Source organism: Chiloscyllium punctatum, chromosome 5 (assembly GCF_047496795.1).
Source record: "Chiloscyllium punctatum isolate Juve2018m chromosome 5, sChiPun1.3, whole genome shotgun sequence".
Taxonomy (NCBI): Eukaryota; Metazoa; Chordata; class Chondrichthyes; order Orectolobiformes; family Hemiscylliidae; genus Chiloscyllium; species Chiloscyllium punctatum.
The window spans coordinates 60,320,983-60,347,562 of NC_092743.1; the positions used below are offsets into that span (position 1 = coordinate 60,320,983).

Here is a 26,580-nt window from a genome sequence, read left to right on the forward strand (position 1 = left end):
ATAACATAGAAATTGGGTAGTGAGATACATGCTTGGAATGTGTTAACATCAAATGTAACAAAACCCGTATTCGTGCGGGATTCCTCTCCCAAGGGGCCCCAGAAGAGCCAGGTTCGTAATCTCAATTAAATAAAAGCCCTTGTTAGGATAGCCGAAATATCTGTATTCACATAATTCAAGAAGGGCTGCCATATGTTATAAAATAATTCGGTCTTTCGGTGCACCATATTTGTAAGGAAGTCAAGGGGAATACATTCCATAATTAATCTGTGCCAATTTGAAACTCCAGGGGGCCCTGAGCCACCAAGTTTACCAAAATATTTTTCCTTGCACAGAAAGAGAGAATAGAAAATAGTCTCTTCCTGTGCATGTCCAGGGAGGATAAGTTCGAAAAGCCCAAAAGGAGAGATACGGGGTCCACTTTAATTTCCGTTCCTGAAATTTCTGTCAGGGCACTTGCTACTTTAGTCCAGTATCTACGGATCTTATGTCAGGTCCATAGGCAATGTACAAGAGTGCCCACCTTTATTTTACATTTGGGTCACATTGGAGATGCTCCTGCCTTAAATTTTGCCAATCAATCCGGTACTATATGGGCCCTATGAAGTATCTTCAGCTGGATAGCCTGAGTTCTGTTACAGATCGTGATTCTTCTGGCGTTTTCCCAAATGTCATTCCACGTTTCTATAGAGATTTCTAGACCCAAATCCTGATCCTATGTTTTAAGCAGATTGTCCATATCTCCCGATACTTCAACATGTAGTAAATGATAAATAGTACTGATGGAGGATACCCCCATTGGTCGTAGTACTCTACATTCTCTATCTGATTTATAAAGACTATCTAATAACGGAGTCTTCTTCTGTATATAGTCTCGAATTTGGAAGTATCGATAGAGGTCTCCATTAGGTAATCCGAATTTCTGACGCAGCTGTTCAAAAGACATCAAGACCCCATCTTTAAATAGGTCCCCTAGACATGAGATACCCCTGGATCTCCAGAGTTTAAAAGTGGCATCTGTAAACCCCGGTTGGAATCCCCATGCTTCCGCTATCGGCACATAGGGGGATGTTTTATGTGAGTTACCCTCATTTTGCCGCATTATATTCTAAGCTTTAATTGTGTTTAGTATTTATAGGGCTTTTACAGTGATCCGTAATGATTTTTCTCTTGTCTGAAAATAAAAGGTTAATAAGTGGGCATTTTACTTGAGAAGCCTCGATGTCCAGCCAGATTGATTGTGGATCAGACAAGACCCAATCAGCTATGTAACTTAATAGGGAACTTAACTGATATTTCCTAAAATCTGGGAAGTCCAATCCTCCCCTTGCCTGTGGAAGCTGTAGCTTCTTCAGCTTAATGAGGGGCCGTCTATGATTCCAGATAAAGGAACTCTACCAGCCATATAATTTACGTAGTGCCAGCCTCGGTAGCATCACCGGAAGCATTCTCATGGGGTATAGGAGACTGGGCAGGACATTCATTTTAATTAGTGCTATTCTACCCAGCCAGGAAATTGGAAGGTCTCCCCATCTCTGGAGGTCCTGCCTTATCCTTTCCAGTAAATGCACAAAGTTAGCCTTGTATAACTGACCAAATACTGGGGCAATAAAAATGCCTAAATATAAGAAACCCTCCAGGGACCAACGAAAGGGAAAATGGGATCCGTCCACTAAGTGGTGTATCATAGCAAGGCCACCCCCATTGGCGTAGCCTCCGATTTTGAGAAATTAATTTATTAACCTGAGAATGCGCTAAATGTATTAATAACTTGGATTAAGCGAGGTACGGACATCAGAGGATTACTGAGGAATAGAAGAACATCATCTGCATAAAGGGTAATTTTATGTTTACCTGTACCAATCCTCGGGGCCGTTATATTAGGGTCAGCCCATATAGCTTCTGCTCGTGGCTCAATTATTAGCGTAAATAACAATGGCGAGAGAGGACATCCCTGACGGCAGCCCCTACCCACACTGAAGCTATCCGAACCGAATCCATTGGTAACCACAACTGCTTTGGGATCACTATACAATGTTGAGACCCATTTGGTAAACACCTTTCCAATGCCAAACCTTTCCAATGTGTAAAACAAATATGACCATTCAACCCTATCAAATGCCTTTTCCGTGTCTAATGAAACTACTACTCCTGGTATCTTTCCCTGATGGCAGTCTTGAATCATATTCAAAACCCTTCTAATATTATTGGATGATCCACGGCCCTTAATAAACCCTGTCTGATCCTCCTTTATGATATGTGGCAGTACCCTTTCTAGTCTCAATGCTAACGTTTTAGAAAGGATTTTAAAATCTACATTTAGCAAGGGTATTGGTCTGTATGACGTACAATCTTCTGGATCCTTTCCTTTTTTTAAGGATAAGAGAGATATTTGCCTCTTTCAGCGAAGGCAGGAGACAGCCCTGATTATATGCATAGTTATACGTGTCCATAAGTGGACCAGCCAATATTCTTGTAAAGTCAGATCAAAAACCATCTGGGCCAGGTGCCTTACCGCTCTGAAGTTGCCTGATTGCGTCAAGTATTTCTTGGACTGTTAGAGGAGCATTTAAGACCGATACCTGTTCCGGAGTTAGGCCCGGAAAGGTCAAATTTTTAAAAAATGATTGCATCCTCCTAGTCCTGTCTTCACAATCCTGCGATTTATATAAATCAGAATAAAATTTTCTAAAGATTTGCATTCATCCTTTTATGATCACGAGTCAAAATACCCGTACTTTCCTTGATAGATGTGATAGTTTGAGGGGCCTTTTTGTTTCTTTGCAAGAAATGCTAAGTATCTTCCCTTCCCTTCCCTTCCCCGGTTTGTCGCCAAATTCATATAACCTTTGTTTTGCAAATAATATTTCCCTCTTAGCCGTTTGGGTAAGCGTAGTGTTTAGAGCTGTCCTAAGAGCCATAATCCTTTGCAATTTAATAATAGAAGGTCTATCAGCGTATGCAGTTTCAGCTGCTTTTAAGCGAGCTTTGAGCAGACGCTGTTGTTCTCCCTTTAATTATTTCTGGCTCGCTGAGTAGGAGATGATCAAACCTCACGTGTAAGCTTTCATGGTCTCCCACATCATTGATGAGTTGCTAGCCGTACCTAAATTAATTTCTAAAAAAGTTTTAAATTCTTGAGAAAAGTACTTTACAAATGTACTGTCTTTCATCAGGAAGGGGTCCATACGTCAATGCCGAGGAGATGTCCCATTATTCCTCGCCTTGGTTTCCATATATACAGCAGCATGGTGGGAAATTACTATACGACCTATTTTACAGGATGATATGGAATTTAAAAAAAATCGAGGGGCCAAAACACATACCAATTCTGGTATGACATTTATGTGGATTGGAGTAAAAAGAAAAATCTCTGCCCTGTGGATGAAGACATCTCCATATATCTACTAATCCTAATTCTTCGTTCAGATCCACCAATTGTCTAGATCTGGGAGATACTCCTGCAGTACTCTTGGGAATCCTATCTCTTTCCGGATCCATAATACAATTAACGTCTCCCCCTATAATTGTATGACGGGCACCAAGAGCCATCAATTTTGAGAAGGCTTCCGTTATAAATTTAAAGGGGTGTGCCGGGGGGCAGTACAAATTTAAAATCCCATATTCTTCTCCATTTATAAGGGCTTTAATCAGAATATATCGTCCAGATTAGTTTTTTATCTGATTTAGGATTTTGAAAGGGAATTTCTTTGGAATAAGAATAACAACTCCCCTACTTTTTGAGCTAAAAGAAGAAAAAAAGCCTGATCAAATTCACCCTGTCGTAATTTCAAGTGTTCTTTATCCAACAGATGTGTATCCTGTAGGAGAGCTATATCAACTCTTTCTTTCTTAAGATTTGATAATATTTTCTTCCTTTTTGACTGGCGAATTACTCCCCTTGACATTCCAGGTGCACCACTTAACCGACTGATCAACCATAATCATCCGGGCAAATCAGAGACCCCTCGGGAGGGGAAACCCTATCCAGAACATCCCGAGCATAGAGCATATAAAATTCACAAAAATAAAGGTTCTCTAATACACTCAACAGTATAACAAAAAACTATTTCTAAATAATAAAAAAAACATATTTAAATGGAGATTTTCCCCCTTGTTCCCAGGGGGTGTCACTTCCTTTCCAAAGGTCCATCGTATCCTCTCCCAACCAATGCCCCACCCCTGACCCAGGCACTCCTCAATACAATGAGGAGAATTCAGATATAATACAAAGCTGGAGTTAACAGTGAGCACCCTATCCCCACCCCCCCATCCTCACCCACACCTGGATATATTTGGTAATGTTAATACCATGTATAAACATATATAACTATAAAATTACAACTCCAGCAAATAATAATTAAATATAATAATACAAAATAGCAAGGGAAAAACAACCCCGCTCAGAGAGACAGAGGTAAAATAGAATAAGGTAACCACCTCCCCCCACCAACATTAACTAAACCCCCTGGCTTATACACACACATATATACACACACATGCATACATAGTTAAATAGAGAACAAATAAATAAATCCCTCTCCCCACCCCCCCCAAGATAATATTAAACAGTAAGGTAAGAAAAAAGAAAAAGTGGGGGGGATATAAACTGGAGTGGGGGAAAGGCAAACAAACATCCATTGTCCCTTACAATTTATCTAAGAGAGTCCAAAAATTCCTTAGTCTTTTCCGGTGATCCAAAGTTATACACGGATCCTTCATGGTTAAAGCGTAGTGTCGCTGGGTAGCGTAAGGAGTACTGAATATTTAAATCCCTTAAACACTTGTTCGCCTGATCGAATGCCTTCCCCTTTCGGACCAGAGCTGGGGAAAAGTCTTGGAATAACATGATCTTGGATCCTCTATAGATCATGGCTTGGGAATCTTTTCCAAGATTTCTAGAGGCTTCTAGGAGTAGCTGCCTCTCCTTTATAGCTCTGCAGCCGGAACAGGACCGGGCGAGGGCGCTGGTTCGAGCCGGGCCCGCGTATTGCAACCCAGTAGGCTCATTCTACCCTTACCTGGCCTGATCCAGCCTCCAGATTTAAAAGCTGTGGCAGCCACTGCTTGAGAAACGCTGTAAGCTGGCCTTCCTCTTCCCGTTTGGGAAGGCCCAGCAAACGAATATTTTTTCGACGACCTCGATTATCGAGGTCATCAATATGATGCTTTAAGGTCTGGACTTGCTGTTCGAGAGTCTGGACCTAATCCATGGCCGATTGTGCTGTAGTTTCGGAGGTCGTGGCCTTTAGTTCTGCCCCTCCGACTCGGCACTCGATTTCTTTAATGTCTCGGTCGTGCTTTCGCAGTGCGGCCGAGAGTGAGTCCCATCGATTTCGGGATTCTTCAATGAAAGCATCGATCTTTGCATCAAGTTTAGAGATCATTTCCACAAGGCTTGCCACCGTAGGTAAGTCCCCCAGGGCGGCTGCGGACGCCTCTGCTGCAGCTGGAGAGGGTGGGGGAGGGTTTCCCGCTTGCCTTGAGCTGCGGGCTCCCTTCCTTTCGTCATTTTTGCTGAAGATTAAATTGTTTAAATTCAACACTGAGCAATGAATTAAATTAAAAAGTTATTTTAAATGATTTGGTGAGTGTGTTGGGGGTGGGTGACCCACTTTGCCCAAGTCTTGGGAGGAGCACTGTAGACTCAGACTTGCTGGGTCGCCGCCATCTTGGATCCCCCGTTTTGTGGCTTCAAGAGAGAAATTTTGTTCCTTCAGATTTTTCTCGAGCTCTGTTGCCTGTGGCTGCAGTAAGGATTCTTGTTTCTTTCCTGATTTTATTTTTCTGGATGTCATCTGCTCCTCGCAGTTGAAATAAATGCTTCCTCCATTTAAAGCAGTGTTAATGAATGACGTCCTGCCTTTTCTGCAACCTTAATGAAAATTTCCATTTTTCTTCTCTTAGACCAGAGTTGCTTAGACTTTGACACTGCCCTTTTGCCACTTTCGTTCTTTTTGCAATTTCATCAGGCCGATGGCATTGATTTAAATGGCCTTGTTTCCCCTGCCATAACCATGCCTTATGGTGGCCACCTTGTACTTGATTTTAGCTCAAAGTATTTACCTTGCTTTACAACTTCCCATCCTGTAATGTACAGTTATTTAAACATTTCTCTTATCCATGGAGATTTTAACTTTACTCACTGAGGACATGTACTGCCAACATACTGTGTTGGTTCAAATACAAAAATAAACTGTTGACCAAGCAATGCTCTAATTCTACTACTGACTCAAGTAGATGTGCATTTGGTCTGTGTGTTTGTTGTATTTTCATTCTATTAAATTTTGCACATTCTGTAGTTTTGGCAAAGATCTTGAGCAGATAGAATTGTATGTCAATGGCAGAACAACAATCTGTTGTTCTACATCAGCACTTCTTCACCTCACCAATACCCTAACAAAATTTCATTATGCTCCTGCCTGGAGGATTATCATTCTGTGACGACTGTGCTTGTATTACTTTACCTAGGGATAAAATCATATCTCATATCTCACTACTTGCACACAGATTACTACGTTTTGTTTTAAGAATCAATGCCAGCAACTGATTTGGTTGAATTTTTCTAGCTGAGTGTCTTTGCCTTTATACTCTCTGTTCTCATACAATTTTTCACATTCCTATAGTTACTGACACATTTCAATCATAGGCTCTGGAGACATTTTACAGTCCATAGATGATAAGATATCCTCTAAGTCTGCTTTGCCATTCAATAGCTGATCTGATAATTCTCTCCTACATTTTCCTGCCTTTTCCCATAATCTTTGATTCCTTTACTGATTAAAATCTGCCTATCTCATCTTTAAATATACTTAATAATCCAGCCTTTAAACTCCTCTCTGGTTAAATAAAAGTCCATTCATGGATTACTCTGAGAGAAGTAGTCCTACCTCATCTCTTCGAAGCTACTTGGATGCTGCCTGAACTGCTGTGCTCTTCCAGCACCACTAATCCAGAATCTGGTTTCCAGCATCTGCAGTCATTGTTTTTACCTCTGTCCTAACAAGGTGAGATGATGCCTGTGGTCCTACACTTGCCCACAAAGAGTAACAACCTCTAACAACCCCTAAGAATCTTTTATGTTTTGAGAAGGACTCCTCTTACTGTTATAAACTGCAGTGAGTACAGGCCAAACCTACTTAACCATTCCTCCAGAAGAAAATGCCTCCAAACCTGGGACCAACTCAATGAACCTTGTCTGGGCTGCCTCCAATACCAATATATCTCTCCTTAGATATGGAGACCCCTAAATTGTTCACAATATTCCAGATATGGTCTAATCAGTGCATTGTACAGTTATACCAAGACGTCCCTATTTTTATGCTTTATTCCCTTTGAAATAAAGGCCAACATTCCAATTGCCTTCCCTATTACCTGCTGAGCTTGTATGCTGGCTTTTTGTGATTGACACACAAGGACTCTCAAATTTCTTTGCTTTCTGCAATTTTTCTCCAGTTAAATAATATTCAGCCCCACTATTCTTTTTGACAAAGTTCATATTGTCACATGTTCCCACATTATTTCCATCTGCCGTGTTTTTGCCAACTTGCTTAATTTATCTATATCCATTTGTATGCTCTGTTATGCTCACTACTTGCCTTAACACCACCTGTGTGTCATCTGCTGCCTTGGTAATGGTACATTCACTTCTTTCATCCATTAATATGTCTTGTAAATAATTCTGACCCCAGTGTATGTTCACTTTGGCTTCTGTCATCATTTTTACATATTGAGATAAGTTCCTGCTATTTATTTTGATAATACTTGCAAGTTTACCTGAAGCCTTATTTTCTTCTTTAAATTTTCTTTGGTCATCTCTTTGTTGGTTTTGAAATGTTTCCAATCCTCTGGATTATCACTAATCTTTGCCATATTGCACGTTTTTTTTGTACACACCAGAATTATATTCTGTGAGTCTCTGAAGATTCTGGACGATTTGCTCTGGTACTGCTGAGATGAGAAAATGCTTAAGTGGCTTTACAGCTGGTAGTTGTTTCATGAATTCTTTGAAAACTGAGGGAAACACCTTCAATTGTCTCTTGATATTCTGACATGACAAAATGGAACATTATCAGGATACAATTGCCTGTATCCTGAAAAGCTGTAGTCCATTGCAGAGCAAGATGTAGTGTGGCTTAGGATACCAGTATCAATATAGTGTGGCACTGGAAAAAGCACAGGAGGTCAGGCAGCACCTGAGGAGCAAGAGAGTCGATATTTCAAGCATAACCCTGTTGACTGTCTTGCTTATCAGCTGATGCCTGATCTGCTGTGCTTTTCCAGCACCACATTTTATTGACTCTAACTTCTCTAGCATCTGTGGTCCTCACTATCGCATAGTGTTACCAGTCATATTAGAGCATTAGTAAAGGTTGTCTGTTCTGTATTTGAGTACTGTTATGTACTAATTAATGTTTAGTCAATCCTGCTTTTAACTTGCTACAGTACAAACCTTGGCATTTGAGACTTTATTATGCAGCACAGATAAGTCAAGCTTGTGAGACATTTGTTTTGACAGACCTTAGCTCACATGCATTGCTTGTATTCAAGACAGGCTTTTACTGTCTACCCTTTGGGAACAATGATATTTGTAAAAATTGTATAATTATTGACTTTTTTTCCTGAATTAACATAAATAGGTAAACTTATGATCATGATTACAGAAGTCAGATGTATGCTGACTTTTAGAGCCGTCAGCACCCATCCAATGGTCTAACTAAACAGGTTGTGAAAAGTATCTGCAAGGTTTCTGGATTTAAGTCTGTAGACTTTCATGCAGTCAAATCTATCAAATGTCAATACAACTGTATTCTAACTGAGTTTGATCTGTTATACTTTGCAGGATGGCCATACAAGTTGACAAGTTCAACTTTGAAGCACTTCCAGCATCTAGCAAAGTGCTGTGTACCGAAAACCTAAAGCAAATTGAAGAGGAAAGACGTCATGCTCAGGCTGTTGAGATCAACAACAAATTAAACATCTGCTGGAAGATCATATCCTTTCTCAGTAATTTCCCTGTGCAACAAAATTGTGCATTATGTGTACTGAGCTGTGTTAGAAATGTTAAGTGTGAGCACTATGAAGTGGTGTCAGGATCTTTGTCCAAAAGAAAAGTAGCTGTCTGTGGATGGCTGTTGCTTTCAAGCCTTCAGCATATCTATTAAAAATATTGAGTTAGTAAGTAACCATTCATCTATTTTGGAAAAATAAATTGTTGTTTTCCCCTTAAAGACTACTCCAAACTTTGTTGTGATTGGTCAAACATGCTCTCTTATTTTTTTCTTGGATCCGCAATCTGAGATGCATTAGCTGTTCCCTGCCATACAGTCATAGAGTCATAGAGATGTACAGCATGGAAACAGACCCATCGGTCCAATCTGTCCATGCTGACCAGATATCCCAAAGCAATCTAGTCCCACCTGCTAGCACCCGGCCCATATCCCTCCAAACCCTTCCTATTCATATACCCATCCAAATGCCTTTTAAATGTTGCAATTGTACCAGCCTCCCACTTCCTCTGGCAGCTCATTCCATACATGTACCACCCTCTGTATGAAAAAGTTGCCCCTTAGGTATCTTTTATATCTTTCTCCTCTCACCCTAAACCTATGCCCTCTAGTTCTGGACTCCCCGACTGCAGGGAAAAGACTTTGCCTATTTACCGTATCCATGCCCGTCATAATTTTGTAAACCTCTAGAAGGCCACCCCTCAGTCTCCGACGCTCCAGGGAAAACAGCCCCAGCCTGTTCAGCCTCTCCCTATAGCTCAAATCCTCCAACTCTGGCAACATCCTTGTAAATCTTTTCTGAACCCTTTCAAGTTTCACAACATCTTTCCGATAGGAAGGAGACCAGAACTGCACGCAATATTCCAAAAGTGGCCTAACCAATGTCCTGTGCAGCTGCAACATGACGTCCCAACTCCTGTACTCAATACTCTGACCAATAAAGGAAACCATACAAACGCCTTCTTCACTATCCTATTTACCTGCGACTCCACTTTCAAGGAGCTATGAACCTGCACTCCAAGGTCTCTTTGTTCAGCAACGTTTCCGAGGACCTTACCATTAAGTGTATAAGTCCTGCTAAGGTTTGCTTTCCCAAAATGCAGCACCTTGCATTTATCTGAATTAAACTCCATCTGCCACTTCTCGGCCCATTGGCCCATCTGATCAAGATCCTATTGTAATCTGAGGTAACCCTCTTCGCTGTGCACTATACCTCCAATTTTGGTGTCATCTGCAAACTTAGTAACTGTACCTCTTATGCTCGCATCTAAATCATTTATGTAAATGACAAAAAGTAGAGGACCCAGCACTGATCCTTGTGACACTCCACTGGTCACAGGGCTCCAGTCTGAAAAACAGCCCTCCACCATCACCCTCTGTCGTCTTCCTTTGAGCCAGTTCTGTATGCAAATGGCTAGTTCACCCTGTATTCCATGAGATCTAACCTTGCTAACCAGTCTCGCATGGGCAACCTTGTAGAATGCCTTACTGAAGTCCATATCGATCACATCTACCACTCTGCCAACTTAATTTCCAGTATGACATTCTTCTTTGCTCCCACTTTTGTTTCCTACTATCCTCTAAACAACAGGAACAGCTTCAAACTCCTGTGTTCTCGAGCAGGCTGTTTGACTTACTTTCATTCTGCTGTTGGATGTAAACTCATCTATGTATGTTCTTAAATCTACCACTGCATTTCGATTTTTAAAAAAAATCTATGTTTGAATTACTTAAACTTCTTAAATTTTAGCTTTATTTCCAGTTTTTTTTTCTTTTTAAATCCCTGCGATGAGCTGTTACCTTTTAACTGTGTTCGAGGTTCGACACACAGCTTTTCATTCCCCGTCCGAAAAACAACTACACTGGCTAAGGTTCGCAGGTAGCTTTGTGACAGTGGCTTGTTATCCCTTAGTTTCTGAGGATTTACCATTGTAATTAATTATCTTGATCAGGCCTCAAATATCTCTCTGAGCTCATTAAGCCGGGGGATATTTTGACTCTTTCATTTATCCCAGTACCTTTAGTAATGAACAGCATTGGTCACTAACCAAACCTTGTGAGGCACCACTTTGCAACATTTGCCAGTCTGAGTAATTATTTTGAGCTATTCATTATTTTTCTGTATTGTTGCCAGCTTGGTACCATTCTGCTACATGTTGCTTAACTCTGAATTTTTTGAGCAAAGTAATGAAGAAGGGTTACATCCGAAACAACGACTTCTCTGCCTCCTGATGCTGCCTGGCTTGCTGTGTTCTACCAGCCACCTGTCTGTCTTAAGAGTTGAGAATAACAGGGCAGATCTAGGATGATAGATGGAGGTTTCAGGAGTACACCTGTCAATTTGAGGATAACAGGGTAGTCCAGCGTTCTAAGGCTTGCTGATGCTGATGGGTTATAGTGAATGATTCTTGGTCAAGGGTATACCAAGGGCAATGGAGCAATGCATCAGGCAAGTCTGTGACATCCCAATTGCATGCAAATTCTCTCCAGAATGAGGACCTTGCAGGATCTCTTATGATATGCTACTGAGGAAGTACTAGTACATTCAGGGTTTGTATCAATCAGGCAGATGCTGCTTGATGTCGAGGAATGGTGTTCAAGTATAATTGCTGAACTTTCACCCTATCGAATAAGAGGGTGCCTTCTCGCTTGTCTCTACGATGGGATTTGCTGGGGCTCCTGTCTCTGAATTTCAAATTGAATAGTAACCTCTATAATGTGCACAGCCAGCTGCTCTCCCTCTGAGTGGAGATGTGGCATACTTAGTTTGCCATCTTCATCCTTGATAAGAGAAGATGATCCCGCCCAGAGAAAAGTTATGTCACAGAAGTAGGCCATTTGGACTATCAGGTCTGTGTTGGCCAGTAAAGAGCTACTCAAGTGATTGGGTAGGAAGGCACACCTACAATTTATGGAAAAATAAATCCTATTTTACAGCTCTTCGTTCATAGCTATTTTGGATCATATCACTTCAAATGCATATTCAAATATTTCTAAAATTTGTGATGTATTTCAATCTTCCTTTTTGCCAGTCAATTCCAGATTCACACTCCCCTCTGCGAAAATAAGACCTTCTGCTCAAGTTACCTCTAATCCTTCTGAATACTTTATGTTTATGCCTTCTGGTTCTTGATTTGTCTGCAAACAGAAAACAACCTTCATATCTACTCTTTCCAGGTTCTGTGATTTTATAAACCTTAAGTAAATCTCACCTTAATATCTCTGTTCCAAAGAACGAATCCCAACCTAGCCAACCATTCCTTATTACTAAAATTTTCTTCCTGAAAAAAAAATGGTAAGTTTTCCCTTACCCTCCCCAGCAGAATTGCATCCTTCCTAAAAATGAAGTCTCCTGTCCAACTGCTGTCTGCTATTGTCTAACTAGTGTTTTATAATTTTTGGATTTTAACCTCCCTACTCTATTCCTCAACCAATAAAGAAACATATCCTGAATGCCATTTTGGCTGTTTTATTTGCCTGTCCTGCTACCTTCAGGATACGTTCCCTCTAGTTTTTACTGCTGCTGTGTGGACCATCTGTTTCTTTTCTTTTTCCTCTTTTTGTATCTTTTTTTTTCTTCTTCTTTTCTGTCTCCTACTTACCTCAGACGAACTCAATGGATTCTCAGTCTTGTGGAGGTGCAGTGAGGATTTGATGGACTCTCAGCCTTGCGTAAGACCAGCACGGAATGTCTGCCTCCTCAGAGAAGACCAGTGTAACTTTCGGATTTTAAGACTGCAATGCTGATCATTAACCTTTATTAATTCACTTTCCTAATTTATACCTAAGACTTTGCCCCTAAGTATCTTTGCACCTAAAATGGTGCCGGAAATGGCGACTTTGTACGCTTTTCACTGTAGTTGTGTATCCCTGTAGTTGAGTTGGCATGACAATAAACCTAATTCTAATTTGAAGAAAAGCTACTTTCCTCATAAGGTTTTGAATCTTTGGCATCTCTGCTCTAGTTGTGCACAAGCTGTGTGTAAGTTGATGTGAAGCTGGGATAACTGGGTTTTTGTTTTTCAGGGATATGGGGAGCAGGCAGTAAAGTGGAATTTAAGTCCAAAATCACCCCTGGTCATGCAGACTCGATGGGGCATATGTGCTTTTCCTCATCCTGTTGGTTGTGTTCTTATGATTCGTTAGTCTGCAACTGTGTTCCAATATGATGTTACCTGGTGGGTCTCTCTAGCTTTTTATATTAAAAAAAGGCTAATTAATTATTTAACATTTATACCACTTTGTGGTCATTATTTGTGAGGTTGTCATGTCTTCCCCAAGTCCCCCATCCCTATTGATGCTCAACAGCAAATGTCTCAACGTTCAGTGCTACTTTGAATGAAAGATCAGGACCATTACAAACAAGACCAAGAGCTTGACACAAAGAAGAGTATTTTAAGGATAGAATACCATGAGGCTTTGTTCAGGAAAAGAATTCCAGAGCCAAACCACAAACAGTAAATGAACAGCTGCCAATCGTGGAGTGAAGGAATAGGCAAATGAATCAATCACTGTGATAAGGGCAAGCGTTTGGTTGCTTTAACTCTAGAAAAGACACTGTGTGAGAGAGGGTACAGGCAGGAGAGGTTTGATTAAGCTGGAAATTACAGATGTTTGAGCAGAGCACGAGTATAGTCAAATCTAGAACTAGGGAGATCTACATGGCAGTTTGAGTGGCAATAAACTAAGAAAAGCAAAAAAGGCAGACATTGGTGGAGGTAGAAGCAAGGCATCTCTGAATGAAGCAGTATTGAAATTGCAGCTTAGGAGCAAATAGGACAAATGTGTGAAATGGAATTTGTAACAATGGTACAGAGCTTGTAGTGGGGTCAAAGTCAAAGATGTGGAACTTTGTTAGTGGGAATACATTACAACTAAATTGCAAAATGCTGATTTTATAAGGGAGTAAAAATGGAGTTGGACAAGATTTTATTGAAAGTTTAAGAAGTAAAAAAAAACCCTTCAAGTCTGCTGGGTATAAAGGAGCTTTCGTCTCAAAAAGGGGTTTGAGCCTCATTGATTCTGCACCTTGCTTAAGACCATTTTTCCAAAGGCTGCATACTGCAGCTGACACAGAAAATTCCTAAAGCTACAGCACAAATCATCCAGCCACAGTTAAAGTTGCAGTCACTGCTGTATGTCTTGACCATGCCATTACCAGAAAATGTGGGCCCAATACCTTTGTTTTACTTTCTGCTATTTACCAAGTTCCTCCCCTGAAATTTCTTTATGTTCTACTGAATTAATGATATTACATAAATGTTATACAAGTTGAATGTTAAACCCTTGTAATTAATTCAGTTATGTCATTTGCAACAGTAAGTGTGACATCACTGCTGTTGATCTAGAAATGCATTATAGAGTCATTGCTTCATTGAATCCTTACAGTGTGGGAAGCAGGGCCATTCAGCCCATAAAGCCCACAGACACCCTCCAGAGAGCATTCCATCCAGACCCACCACTCCTACCATATCCCTCTAACCCACATTTCCCATGGCTACTCCAACTCACCTATAGATCCCTGGATACTATGGAGTAGCATGGCAAGTCCACCTAACGCCCACAATTTTGGTATGTGGCAAGAAACAGGACCCTTCGAAGGAAATCCATGCAGGTATAGGGAGAATGTCCAAACTCCACATAGACTTTCAGAGATGCCAGATCACTTCATCCAAAATTCATACATCAACATTCCATTCATTTTTTTCTTTCTCAGTTAGAATCAATGAAGTGTAGTAACCATATTTGATTAGTTTTATGTGCTTTAGAAGCCATAACAGCTAGGTTTCTTAGCACATTGTATTTCAAATGTAGCAGTTAGTCAAAATGTTGTTAATTTGTTTCAGAAGATTAAACGTGTGAATTCTGCTCATTGAGATATGAAATGAAAGAACACATTGTGGATAAATGCTGCTGCATTTTGACAAGTATTACAAAAACCTATTAGTATAGCCATCCTATTTATTGTAACGACAACTATGATTCTATTTATAGCTTTTAACATAGTAAGCATAAATAACTTTAAAGGCAAATTGCATGCAGCACAAATGATATTGACATCTTTGATAGAAATTACAGCTTGTCTGCCCTATTACCTCAGCTACATGATTTAATTTCTAGAACTGGAGTTGATTTTACTGGCTCAGCAAGAACAATATTGTCATTTAATTACAAGAAATGTGATGATAGTTCAGCCCATTTTGTTTTGCACAAGTTATTAAACTTAAAATATTTATGAAGGATCTTGTATATTCCTTATGCATAATATAAAATTTAATATTTCTTTAATAATTTGTTAACTACTTGTCCAAAAGGTCAGGCCACAAATACATTGTGTCTTTCACAGTGTAGAATTGAAATTTTAATCGAATAGTTCTGAGAGTAAAGGTTATACTCTTCTAATATTTGATGTGATTAGTTGTATAATAATCTTTTCTGCTGTCCAGTAATTTCAAACCGTCTACCTCTACCTGTATTGTTTTTATTGCGACTGTGCATATAATTTTGAACATGATCGCATGACCTTCCATAGGAGCTTTCTGCTCCCCATTTCTGAGTAGTAATGTGCAGTGTTCATATTGAAAGTGATTAATGTTGGTCTTCAAAGAACCCCAGATGGAATCCCAGGAGTAAAACCCATGCTGATAATGCCTTTTTTTGGCCATGCTGGACACAGATTTAAGACATTCTAAAATTCAATAACTTGAAAATCATATGACTCCAGGTTAGAGTCATAGAACATAGAACAATACAGCGCAGAACAGGCCCTTCGCCCTTCAATGTTGTGCCGACCTGTGAAGCCTATCCCCCTACACTGTGCCATCATCATCCATGCGCTTATCCAAGCATTGTTTAAATCTCCCAAATGTGGCTGAGTTAACTACATTGGCAGGCAGGGCATTCCACACCTTTACCACCCTGAGCAAAGAACCTGCCTCTGACATCTGTCTTAAATCTATCAGCCCTCAATTTGTACCTTTGCCCCCTCATACAAGCTGACGACATCATCTGAAGAAAAAGACTTTCACTGTCTACCTTATCTAATCCTCTGATCATCTTGTATGTCTCTATCGAATCCCCTCTTTGCCTCCTTCTTTCCATTGAGAACAGACCCAAGTCTCTCAGCTTTTCCTCATAAGACCTTGCTTCCAGACCAGGCAACATCCTGGTAAATCTCCTCTGCACCTTTTCCAATGTTTCCACATCCTTCTTGTAATGGGGGTGACCAGAACTGTACACATATTCCAAGTGCGGCCGCACGAACATTTTGTATAGTTGCGGCATGACATCACGGCTCCGGAACTGAATTCCCCTATCAGTAAAACCTAGCACACCACGTCCCTCCTTAACAGCACAGGGTGGCAACTTTCATGGATCTATGTACATGGACACCAAGATGCCTCTGCACATCCACACTACAGAGAATCTTTCCATTGACCCAGTATTCTGCCTTCCTGTTGTTCTTCCCAAATTGAATCACCTCACATTTATCTGCATTCAACTCCATTTGCCACATCTCAGCCCAATTCTGCAGTTTATCCAAGTCGTCCTGTAACACTCTGTCCACTACCCCACTGACTTTAGTGTCATCTGCAACCCATTCACCTATGCCTGCGTCCAAGTCATTTATAAAAATGGCAAACAGCAGTGGTCCCAAAACAGATCCTTGTGGCACACCATTATATCCGGACTCCAGGCTGAACATTTTCCATCAACCCCCACTCGCTGCCTTCTTACAGAAAGCCAGTTTTTAATCTAAACTGCAAAAAATCACCCTCAATCCCATGCATTTTCTCCAAAAGCCTATCATGTGGAACCTTATCAAAGGCTTTACTAAAGTCCATCAACTGTCCTACGCACATTCATATGCTTGGTCACCTTCTCAAAAAACTCAGAGGTTTGTGAGACATGACCTTGACAAAATCATGTTGACTATCTCCAATCAAATTGTTGCTTGCTTGATGATTATAAATCCTATCTCTTATAATCCTTTCCAAAACTTTTCCTACAACGGACGTAAGGCTCCCCGGTCTGTAATTACTTGGGTCATCTCTACTGCCCTTCTTGAACAAGGGCACACCATTTGCAATCCTCCAGTCCTCTGGTACCAAACCTGTAGACAATGATGACTCAAAGATCAAGGCCAAAGGCTCCACCATCTCCTCCCTAGCTTCCCAGAGAATCCTCTCATAAATCTCATCCAGCCCAGGGTGGCAACTTCCCTTACCTTATCACTGCCTACCTGCTGGCCTGACGTGGACATACATATCAAGGACATGCAATACCTGTTCCATAAACCAGTTCCACATTTCAATTGCCTACATCCCCTGCATTTTTGCTACCCCATTCTATGTCTCCTAAGTCTTGTCTAATTGCATTATAATTGACCTTGCCCCATCGATAACTCTTCACTGTGGCATGTACCTATCCCTTTCCACTGCTAAACTAAACGTAATTGAATTATGGTCACTCTCTCTCCACAGTGCGCATTTACCACTAAATCAAACGCCTGTCTTGGTGCATTACCAAACACCAGATCCAGTGTGGTCTCCCTTCTTGTCGGCCCTTCGACATACTGTGTCAGGCAAGCCTCCTGCACACATTGGACAAAAAGTGATCCATCCGACGTACTAGAGTTTTATATAGCATTTCCAGTCAATGTTGGGGAAGTTAAAGTCCCCTATAATGACCACGCTGTTCCTTTCACTCCTAACCAGAATTGTTTTGCCAATCCTCTCCTCCACATCCCTGGAACTCTGTGGAGGCATATAAAAAAAACTCCCAGCAGTGTGACCTCTCCTCTCCTGTTTCTAACCTCAGCCCATTCTACCTCGTAGACGAGTTCTCGTCAAAACTACTTTCAGCCACCGTTATTCTGTCCTTGACTAACAAGGCCACACCTTCCCTCTTTTACTGCTTTCCCTGTTCTTAATGAAAGATGTAAACCCTGGAACTTGCAACATCCATTCCTGACCCTGCTCTATCCATGTCTCTGAAATGGCCACAACATTGAAGTCCCAGGTATCTATCCATGCTACAAGCTCCACCTACCTTATTTTGGATACTTCTGGCATTGAAGTAGATACACTTCAAACCAACTTGCAGTCTGCCAGCACATTCCTGTGACCATGAAATCCTGTCCATGCCCTCCCTACTCTCCGCCTCCTGTGCACTGGAACTACACCTCAGGTCCCCATCTCCCTGCTGAGCTAGTTTAAGCCCACCAGAATAGTCCCAGCAAGTTTCCCGCTCAGGATATTAGTACCCTTCTGGTTCAAGCGAAGACCATCCTGTTTGTAGAGGTCCCACCTTCCCCAGAATGAGCCCCAATTATCCATATACCTGAAACCCTCCCTCTTGCACCATCCTTGCAGCCACGTGTTCAGCTGATATCTCTCCCTATTCCGTGCCTTGCTATCACATGGCATGGGTAACAAACCAGAGATAATAACTCTGTTTTAGCTCTCAGCTTACACCCAAGCTGCCTGAAATCCTGCCTTACATCCCTATCCCTCTTTCTATGTCGTTGTACCTACGTGGACTCTTCAGGACCCCAAAGACAATCTGAGACATCACTGACCCTAACACCTGGAAGGCAACACAAACCATGAGTCTTGTTTGTTCCCAACAAACCTTGTATCTGACCCTCTAACTCTTGAGTCCCCAAAGACTAACACTCTACTCCTTTCTCTCCTTCCCTTCTGTGCAACAGGGACAGGTTCTGTGCCAGAGACCTGCACCCCATTGCATACCCTTGGTAAGTTATCTCCCCCCAACAGTATCCAAAACGGTATACTTGTTTTGCAGGGGAATGACCACAGGGACCCCTGCACTGACTCCACCCCCCCCCTCCCCCTTCTAACAGTTACCCAGCTTCCTTTGTGCCTAGGAGTAACTGCTTCTCTGTAACTCTTATCTATCACAGCGTCTGCCTCCTGAATGATCCAAAGTTCAACCAGCTCCTGCTCCAGTTCTGTAACACGGTCTTGGAGAAGCGAGAGTTGGGTGCACTTCCTGCAGATGTACTTGGATGGGACACTAATGGCGTCCCTCACCTCAAACATCATGCAGGAGGAACATTTCTCTCCCTGCACTGTCATTCCTGCTAGTCCCCTTGTCAGAATGGGGAAAAAAAAAGAGAAGCTTACTTGATATGTCCCTGGTGTTTAAGGTTAGAGGAGGTGATTGGTGGGAGGGCCTACAAAGGTAGGGTCTTTGGTTTAGAAAGCACTCACTTGTATAGCTGGACGGAAATAAAAAGTTACTCCTTTCCCAGAAACTCTGCTCTCTGATGTCAGATGTAAAGACTCAAATCAGTGATCCACCGCTCTCGAAAGACCCTCGTCCAAGCTCCTGCACCTAGAGTCCAGCAGGTTTATTTGAAAGTACAAGCTTACGGAGCGCTGCTCTTTTGTCAGGTAGCTAGTGGGGCAGGATACATAGGACACGTCTTATAAGACAACTGTCTTTTTCTCTTTCTCCTCTTCATCTATCCTCATCAATCTCTTCTTGTCTGATATCTTTTTGTATGTGGGCATTTCTTTGAATTAAACTGTTTGAGAGCCTGTCAGTCTGTCAAACCAAGTCCAGCTGCTCTTCAGTGTGTTCAGGTATGAAAGCTGGCACTTGAGTTTCAGTAGAACTGAACTTTCTGTCTCCATGGTAGTCAGGTCACAGAGGCTTATCATTGGGAAGCATTTGTGAAAGATCACACTCTTGTCTCCACAAATCCTTTTTATCCCTAATTAGAAGAAAAAACCCAACCCTCTTACAAAACCTCACTTGGAGCAATGGTCATGCCAGGCACTTGTGTGGCATCTATGTTAACTGCCACTTAACTGATTCAAGCCTGAATCATACAGTACAGAAGAGGTGCTTGGGTACATCATGTCTGTGCTGTGAAAAATACATTAAATCTGCATTAGTAATGATTTCTAGCACTTGGCACATAGCGTTGAATGTTAGGACACTTCAAATGCTCATCCAAGTACTTTAAGATTGTGCGGTTTCCTGCCTGAACTACCCTCCACTGCATTCAACATACCTCCACCTTCTGGGTGAAAACACTTTTTTTTCCCTCAAGTTCCCCCCATGAACTTCCTGCCTGTCACCCTGAAATTATGCCCCTTTGGTATTGATCCTTCAACTAAGCAAAACAGTTGCTTTCTATTCACTCTGTCCATGCTGTTCAAACAGCTCGGTCAGGCCTCCTCTTCAATCATTTGCTACAAAGAAAACACCTGAGCTTATCCAGCCTCCCTTCATAGCCAAATTGCTACTGTTCTCAGCTACCTCCTAATGAATCTCCTCTACATCACCTGCAGCAGCGTCACATCCTTCCTATAGAGCGCAGTAACCAGATTTGCATGCACTACTTTAGCTGTGGCCAAACCAAATTCTTATACATCTCCAGTGTCACCACCTGCTCTTATAACCTATACCATGACTAAAAAGACAAGTGTCTTCTATAGTTTTACTCTAATATGCTCTGCTACGTTTAGAGATTTTTGGACAAGCAACCCAAGGTCCCTCTTTTCCACTGGGCTTCCTAATGCCCTATTATACATTCAGTAGTCCCTTGTCTTGTTATTTCTTCTAGACTGCATCACATCAACATTCACATGTTAAATTCCATCTGTCATGATCTACCAATCTGACCAATTGTTTCTATCCCCTATAACTGAAGACCACCTTGCTCACTGTCTATCAGTAAGATAATCTTCATGTCATCTTCAAACTTACTTGTCATTCCCTCCACATTGTCATCTACATGGTTTGTATAATCCACAAAAATAAGAGATTGAGCACTGGTCCCTGTGGTATTCCGCTAGACTCTACTCCCTTGTTGCAACTTTATATTAGGCATTGGTGAGAATGCATCTGGCGAACAGTGTGTAGTTTGGTCTCCTTTCTTAAGGAAGGATTTCATTTGAAGCGGTTCAGAGAAAGTTGAATAGATTAATTCCGGACTTGAAAGATTTATCTTATGTGGAGATGCTGGCCAGTTTTGACCTATATTTTAGAAGTTTAGAAGTATGACGGGGCATCTAATTGAGATATATAAGATGCTAAAGTGGATTGACCGTGTCAATATCAGGAAATCTCCTTGGCAGGAAATCTAATGTAAGAGATCATAGTTTTAGGCTAAACAGTGGTGGCTATAAAATAGGTGAAGAGGAATTCGGTCTCTCAAAGGATTGTGTATCTGTGGAATTAACCATGCCCAACATGCAGTGGATGCTGGACACAATAAATTTGAGGAGGGGATGAATATTTTTAATTAGTAATGCGTGGAAACAAGATGGAGAGCATGCAGGAAAGTGAAGTTGAGGCTGAAATGAGATCAGCCATGATCATATTAAATAGTGGAGCAGGCTCAAGGGGCTGAAATGCCTATACTTGCTCCTAGTTCTTTTATGCAGAATTTTTCAGAAAATTTAATTTTTTAATCTTGAGCCAACATTCTGACTTCTGATCTTATGGCAGACAGAAGGTCTTTAGTGAAATAGATGTTTTGGCCTTGGGCACTACCCTGAAGATCACCTGCAACGATTTCTTGGAGCTGAAATGTTTGCTCCCCACTAACCACGATCATCATCCTTTGAGCCCGGTGTCATTCCAACCATTAGCTTCTTTCCCCCTTTATTCTTATTGACTTCAGTTCCACTCAGGTTCCTCAATGCCATATCTGGAGAATTGCTGCTTTGATGTTAAGGGCCGTCCCAGCTTTTGAATTTAACTGTTATCCATTGTTTACAAGGCATTGGCGAGACTGCATCTGGAGTCTGTTTTGAAGTTAAATGTCTGCCTAAATATATACAACATTTGCAACAAGATAGATAATTTGAAGGCACAAATAGAAGTAATTGTGTATGATTTTAGTTGCTGTTGTTCAGATATAGTTAAAACGTGACCAGGATTGGGAACTGAAAAACCAGATATGTTGATTATTTGGGAAGGAGAGCAAGAAGGGGGAAAAAACAGCTGAGTAGCACCATAATAAGTGATGAGATCAGTACATTAGTGAGAGGCAGTCTTAGATTCAATAATGAAGATATAGACTCAAGTTGTAATCAAGAAACATCAGACCAAGGTTATCAGGAGTTGTTTACAGACCATCAAGCTACAGTGAAAATATTGGCAAATCAGGAATGTAAATCATGAGCGATCATACGAATTATAACTTCAATTTACATATTCAATGAGTCATCTAAATCAGCATTAATGTGTGGAGCATGAATTCCTGGAATGTGTTGGAGATGGGTAACTGGAGATATATGTTCAGAAACAAACTAGGGATTGGCTATTTTAGATTTGGGTTGTTTAAGGCTGCATGTGCTGACACCCAGAAGCATGCACAGTACCAGTAGAGTATCCGATTTAAATTTAAGTAAAGAACATTAGCATCCTTAAAAACATCTACAAAATGTGAAACCAATAAAAGTATATTAAAGAAGGGGAAAAGTGCTCAAGTAGAACTTTCTACATTTTTAAAAGTATCAGCTTTATATTGCACAGTCTGAAAAGCACGAGAGGTGGGCATGCACATTCAGAACTTGTCTTTGTTCTTTTGGTGTCTGCAGATACTTAGATCATTTAATTAAGAAGGGCTAATTAGTAACTCTTTTGTAAAGGACCTACTTGGAAATGATGATCACGATATGCTGGAGTTTTGTATGAAGTCTGAAATGAGATTTCTAAATCTGCACAAAAGAAAGTATGGAAGTATGAGGTGCAAGTTGATTATGATCATTTGGGAAACTAGAAGCTTAAATGGTAGACAGGAAATGGTTGGTAGTCAAAGTATTAAATGGTCTGCAACAAATATACATTCCATTAAGACAAAATCCTTGCAAGAAAGTGAGTCAACTGAAGCTATCAAAACCATTTAAATATGCATCACATCAAAAGAAGTGGATTGTAAGTTTTCCAGAAAAAGGAATAAACCTGAATTTTGGCAAAAAATTAATACCCCCCAAATGATAATCAAGCAACTATTAAATAAAGTGAAAAGAGAACGTTATTGCATGCTAGTGAGTTTAAAAAAACGTTGGAAGAGGAAAGAGAAAAAAATTGCTGGAAAAGCAGGTTTGGCAACATCTGTGTAGAGAAATCAGAGTTAACATTTCAGGTCCAGTGATTCTTCCTCAACTGATGGTAGCTAGGAAAATGTTGATTTGTATGCAGGAAGGGAGTAAGGAGTAAACAATAAGTGGAGATTGAGCCCAAAGCGAGAGAAGAACAGTTGGACAGACAAAGGAGTGGATAATGATCTGGCTAGAAGGGTGAATAACTGTTAATGGGACTGCTAGTGGAAGAAGAGAGGAAATGGAACACTGTAGACTTATTAGTTTCCTGTCAGTCATAAGGAAAATGTAAGAATCTATTATAAAGGATGTGATAACTAAATATTTCTGAAATACTCATGTGATAAGGCAGAATCAACATGGATTTAGGAAAGGGAACATGAGTTTGACAAATGTTGGAGATTTTAATGATGGCGCTTGTGGTAGAGATGAAAGAGAACCAGTGAATGCGGGGTACTTGGATTCTCAAGACAGTTTTTGATAATTTCACATCCACAAGGTTAGTAACAAGATTAGATGACATGGGATTGAGGATTTTATACAGTTGTGGATTGTGACCTGGATGATGGACAAAACCAGTGGAAATAATGGGTCATTCACAAGAATACAGGCTGTTAGAGTAATGCTGCAAGAATTAGTATCTGGAACACAGCTGTTCACAATTTATATCAATGATTTAGATGTGGAGTCTGAATATAATATTTCCAAATTTGCTGATGGCACACAACTGGGTAGGAATTTGAGTGGAGAATGTAAGAAGGCTTCAGTGTGCATATACAGGTTAACTGAATTGGTGAATACGTGACAGATGAAATACAATATGAATAAGCTGAAGAATTTTAGAAACTCAACCATTGAGCATAGTCATAATCATACAGATGTACTGCACGGAAACAGACCCTAGGGTCCAACTTGTCCATATCGACCAGATGTCCCAACCCAATCTTGTCCCACCTGCCAGCACCTGGCCTATATCCCTCCAAATCCTTCCTATTCATTTATCTATCCAGATGCCTTTTAAATGTTGCAATTGTACCAGCCTCCACCACTTCCTCTGCTAGCTCATTCCATACACTTACCATCCTCTGTGTGAAAACGTTGCCCCTTAGGTCTCTCTTATATCCCTATCCTCTCACCCTAAACCTATGCCCTCTAGTTTTGGACTTCCCCACCCCAAAGGAAGAGACTTTGTCTATTGGTCTTATCCATGCCCCTCATGACTTTATAAACCTCTATAAGGCCACCCCTCAGCATCCAACACTCCAGAGAAAACAGCCCTAGCCTATTCAACCTCTCCCTTTAGCTGTTCAAGACAGAAATCAATTGACTTTTGAATTTCATCAAGGAATATGATCATAATGAGGAAAACAGCATTGATATAGCTTATCAATTCTGTTTAAGTGATGGAGCTAGTACCACAAACCATATGGCTGATTCCTACTCCTTTTTCATAGGTTTCGACTTATGAATAGACTTTTAATGGTAGAATGCAGAATATGATGGGTTATGAGTTTACATATTGTGGTTGAATTGTGTTCCCATTGTTGATATGGACAGTACCTCATAAATGCTCAGTCATACGTTACTAGATCTGTTCAAGATGTATTTCATGTAGCACAGTGGTATTTGCACAATTGAGGATATTCTGTCTGTGAAAGTCAGATTTTGTCTCCATAAGGGCTGTGAGTTGATCACTCCTACCAATACTGTGATCAATAGATACATCTGCAGATGGGTGAGGATAAATTTGTCAACCTCTTGTTGGTCCCCTCACGGCCTGCCTCCAGTCAGGCAGCTGTGTCCTTTAGTCGTGCAACTATTAAGGATGGACATTTGAAGTCCTCCACCCAGAATTCATTGTGTCCTTGGCAACCTCAGTCCTTCTTCCATTTCATATTGATCATGAGTGAAAACTGATTCATTAGGCCATAAGATATCAGGGCAGAATTTGACCATTGAGGCAATCATGTCTACTTTGCCATTCGTTCATTGCTGATATGTTTCTTAAACTCATTCTCCTGCCTTTTCCCTGCAGCCTTTGATCCCCTTACTAATCAAGATCCTTCTTATCGCTGTCTTAAAAATATTTAAGACTAAGTATCCACAGCTTTCTGTGGCAATGATTTCCACAGAATCACCACCGTCTAGCTGAAGAAATTCATCCTTATCTTGTTCTAAAAGGTTGTGCCTTCACTCTCAGGCTGTAGCCTTTGGTTCCTAGTCTCTCCAGCATGTGGAAACATCTTCTTCGTGCCCACTCTATGCAGGTCTCTCAGTATTCTGTAGGTTTCAATCAGATCCCCTTTATAGTTCTAAACTCCAAGCACAGACCCAGAATCCTCAAATCCTTATATGACAAACCCTTCATTTCAGCAACATTGTTGTGAACCTCCTCCAAGGCCAATACATCCTTTCTCAAATACAGGACTCAAAACTGTTCACAAATGTGGTCTAACCGGAGCCGTATACAGCCTGAGCAGTACACCCCTGCTCTTGTAATCTAGTTGTCTCAATAAGAATGCTAACATTGCATTTACTTTGTTTACTACCAAATGAACCTGTCAATTAAACTTAACAGAATCCTGTACTAGAGCTTCTAAGTCCCTTTGTGCTTGATACTTCAGAAAGATTTCCCCATTTCGCAAATAATCTCTGCCTCTTCTTATCAAAGTGCATAAACTTACATTTTCGCACATTGTATTCCATCTGCCGCTTCTTTGACCACTCTCCTAGCCCGTTCAAGTTCTTTTCCAGCCTCCTCATCACCTCACCATCTTCAAACCCTTAAGCTTCCCCAGCACGTTCTCCTTAGTGATGGCCACTACACTCACCTCTGCCTCATGACTCCCTTGAGGTTCTACTATGCTCCTGGAGTCTTCAATCGTGAAGACTGATGCAATATGCCTGTTCTGTTTTTCCCCTGTTTTTGTTCCACGTTGCTGCTCCTTGAGCCTCATTTTCCAGTGGTACAATGCCTAGTCTTGCATTTCTCTTGCCTTTAATATATCTTAAAAACTCTTGCAGTTTTCTTTTATGTTACTAGGTAGTTTACCCTCCTATTTCATCATCTACCCACAACTTGTTGTCCTCTGCTGATTTTTCCAGTTCACCTGCACTTTGAAGCTCCCCCTAATTCTTGGCATAGTTCCTTTCTTACATTATCAGTATGAAATTTCCTTGTTCATGTTGAACTTGATGCAGTGAAAACTTAATGGAGTCAATGTTGAGGACCCCTGGCATCGTTCCTGCCAGTCAGCCATGATGCTGCTACCTCTGATGGTTTTGCCTTTGTTTTGTGTTAGGATATATCCAGGATGATGATTGTGGTGTCTGGGACATTGTAAGGTTTAATTTTGTGAATGAGTATTTCATGCTGCTGTTTTAATAGTGTGGAGGATGGCTCCCCCAATTATGTCATCTTCAGATAAAGAGGTTAAGCAGCATTGTCAGGGCACAGTTTGCTGTTGGTTCCAGTGTCTACTTTA

General features: G+C 40.9%; 1 protein-coding gene across 4 annotated transcripts in view; it reads left to right on the top strand.

Moving 5' to 3' along the window:
- trappc9 (trafficking protein particle complex subunit 9) overlaps nt 1-26,580 on the top strand; it is a 619,414-nt gene that overhangs the window by 263,227 nt on the left and 329,607 nt on the right. For all 4 annotated transcript variants that reach the window (XM_072570417.1, XM_072570415.1, XM_072570419.1 and 1 more), the window contains one exon: nt 8,843-8,992. In XM_072570417.1, the coding sequence (XP_072426518.1) occupies nt 8,843-8,992 (150 nt within the window). The remainder of the gene's footprint in view (nt 1-8,842; nt 8,993-26,580) is intronic.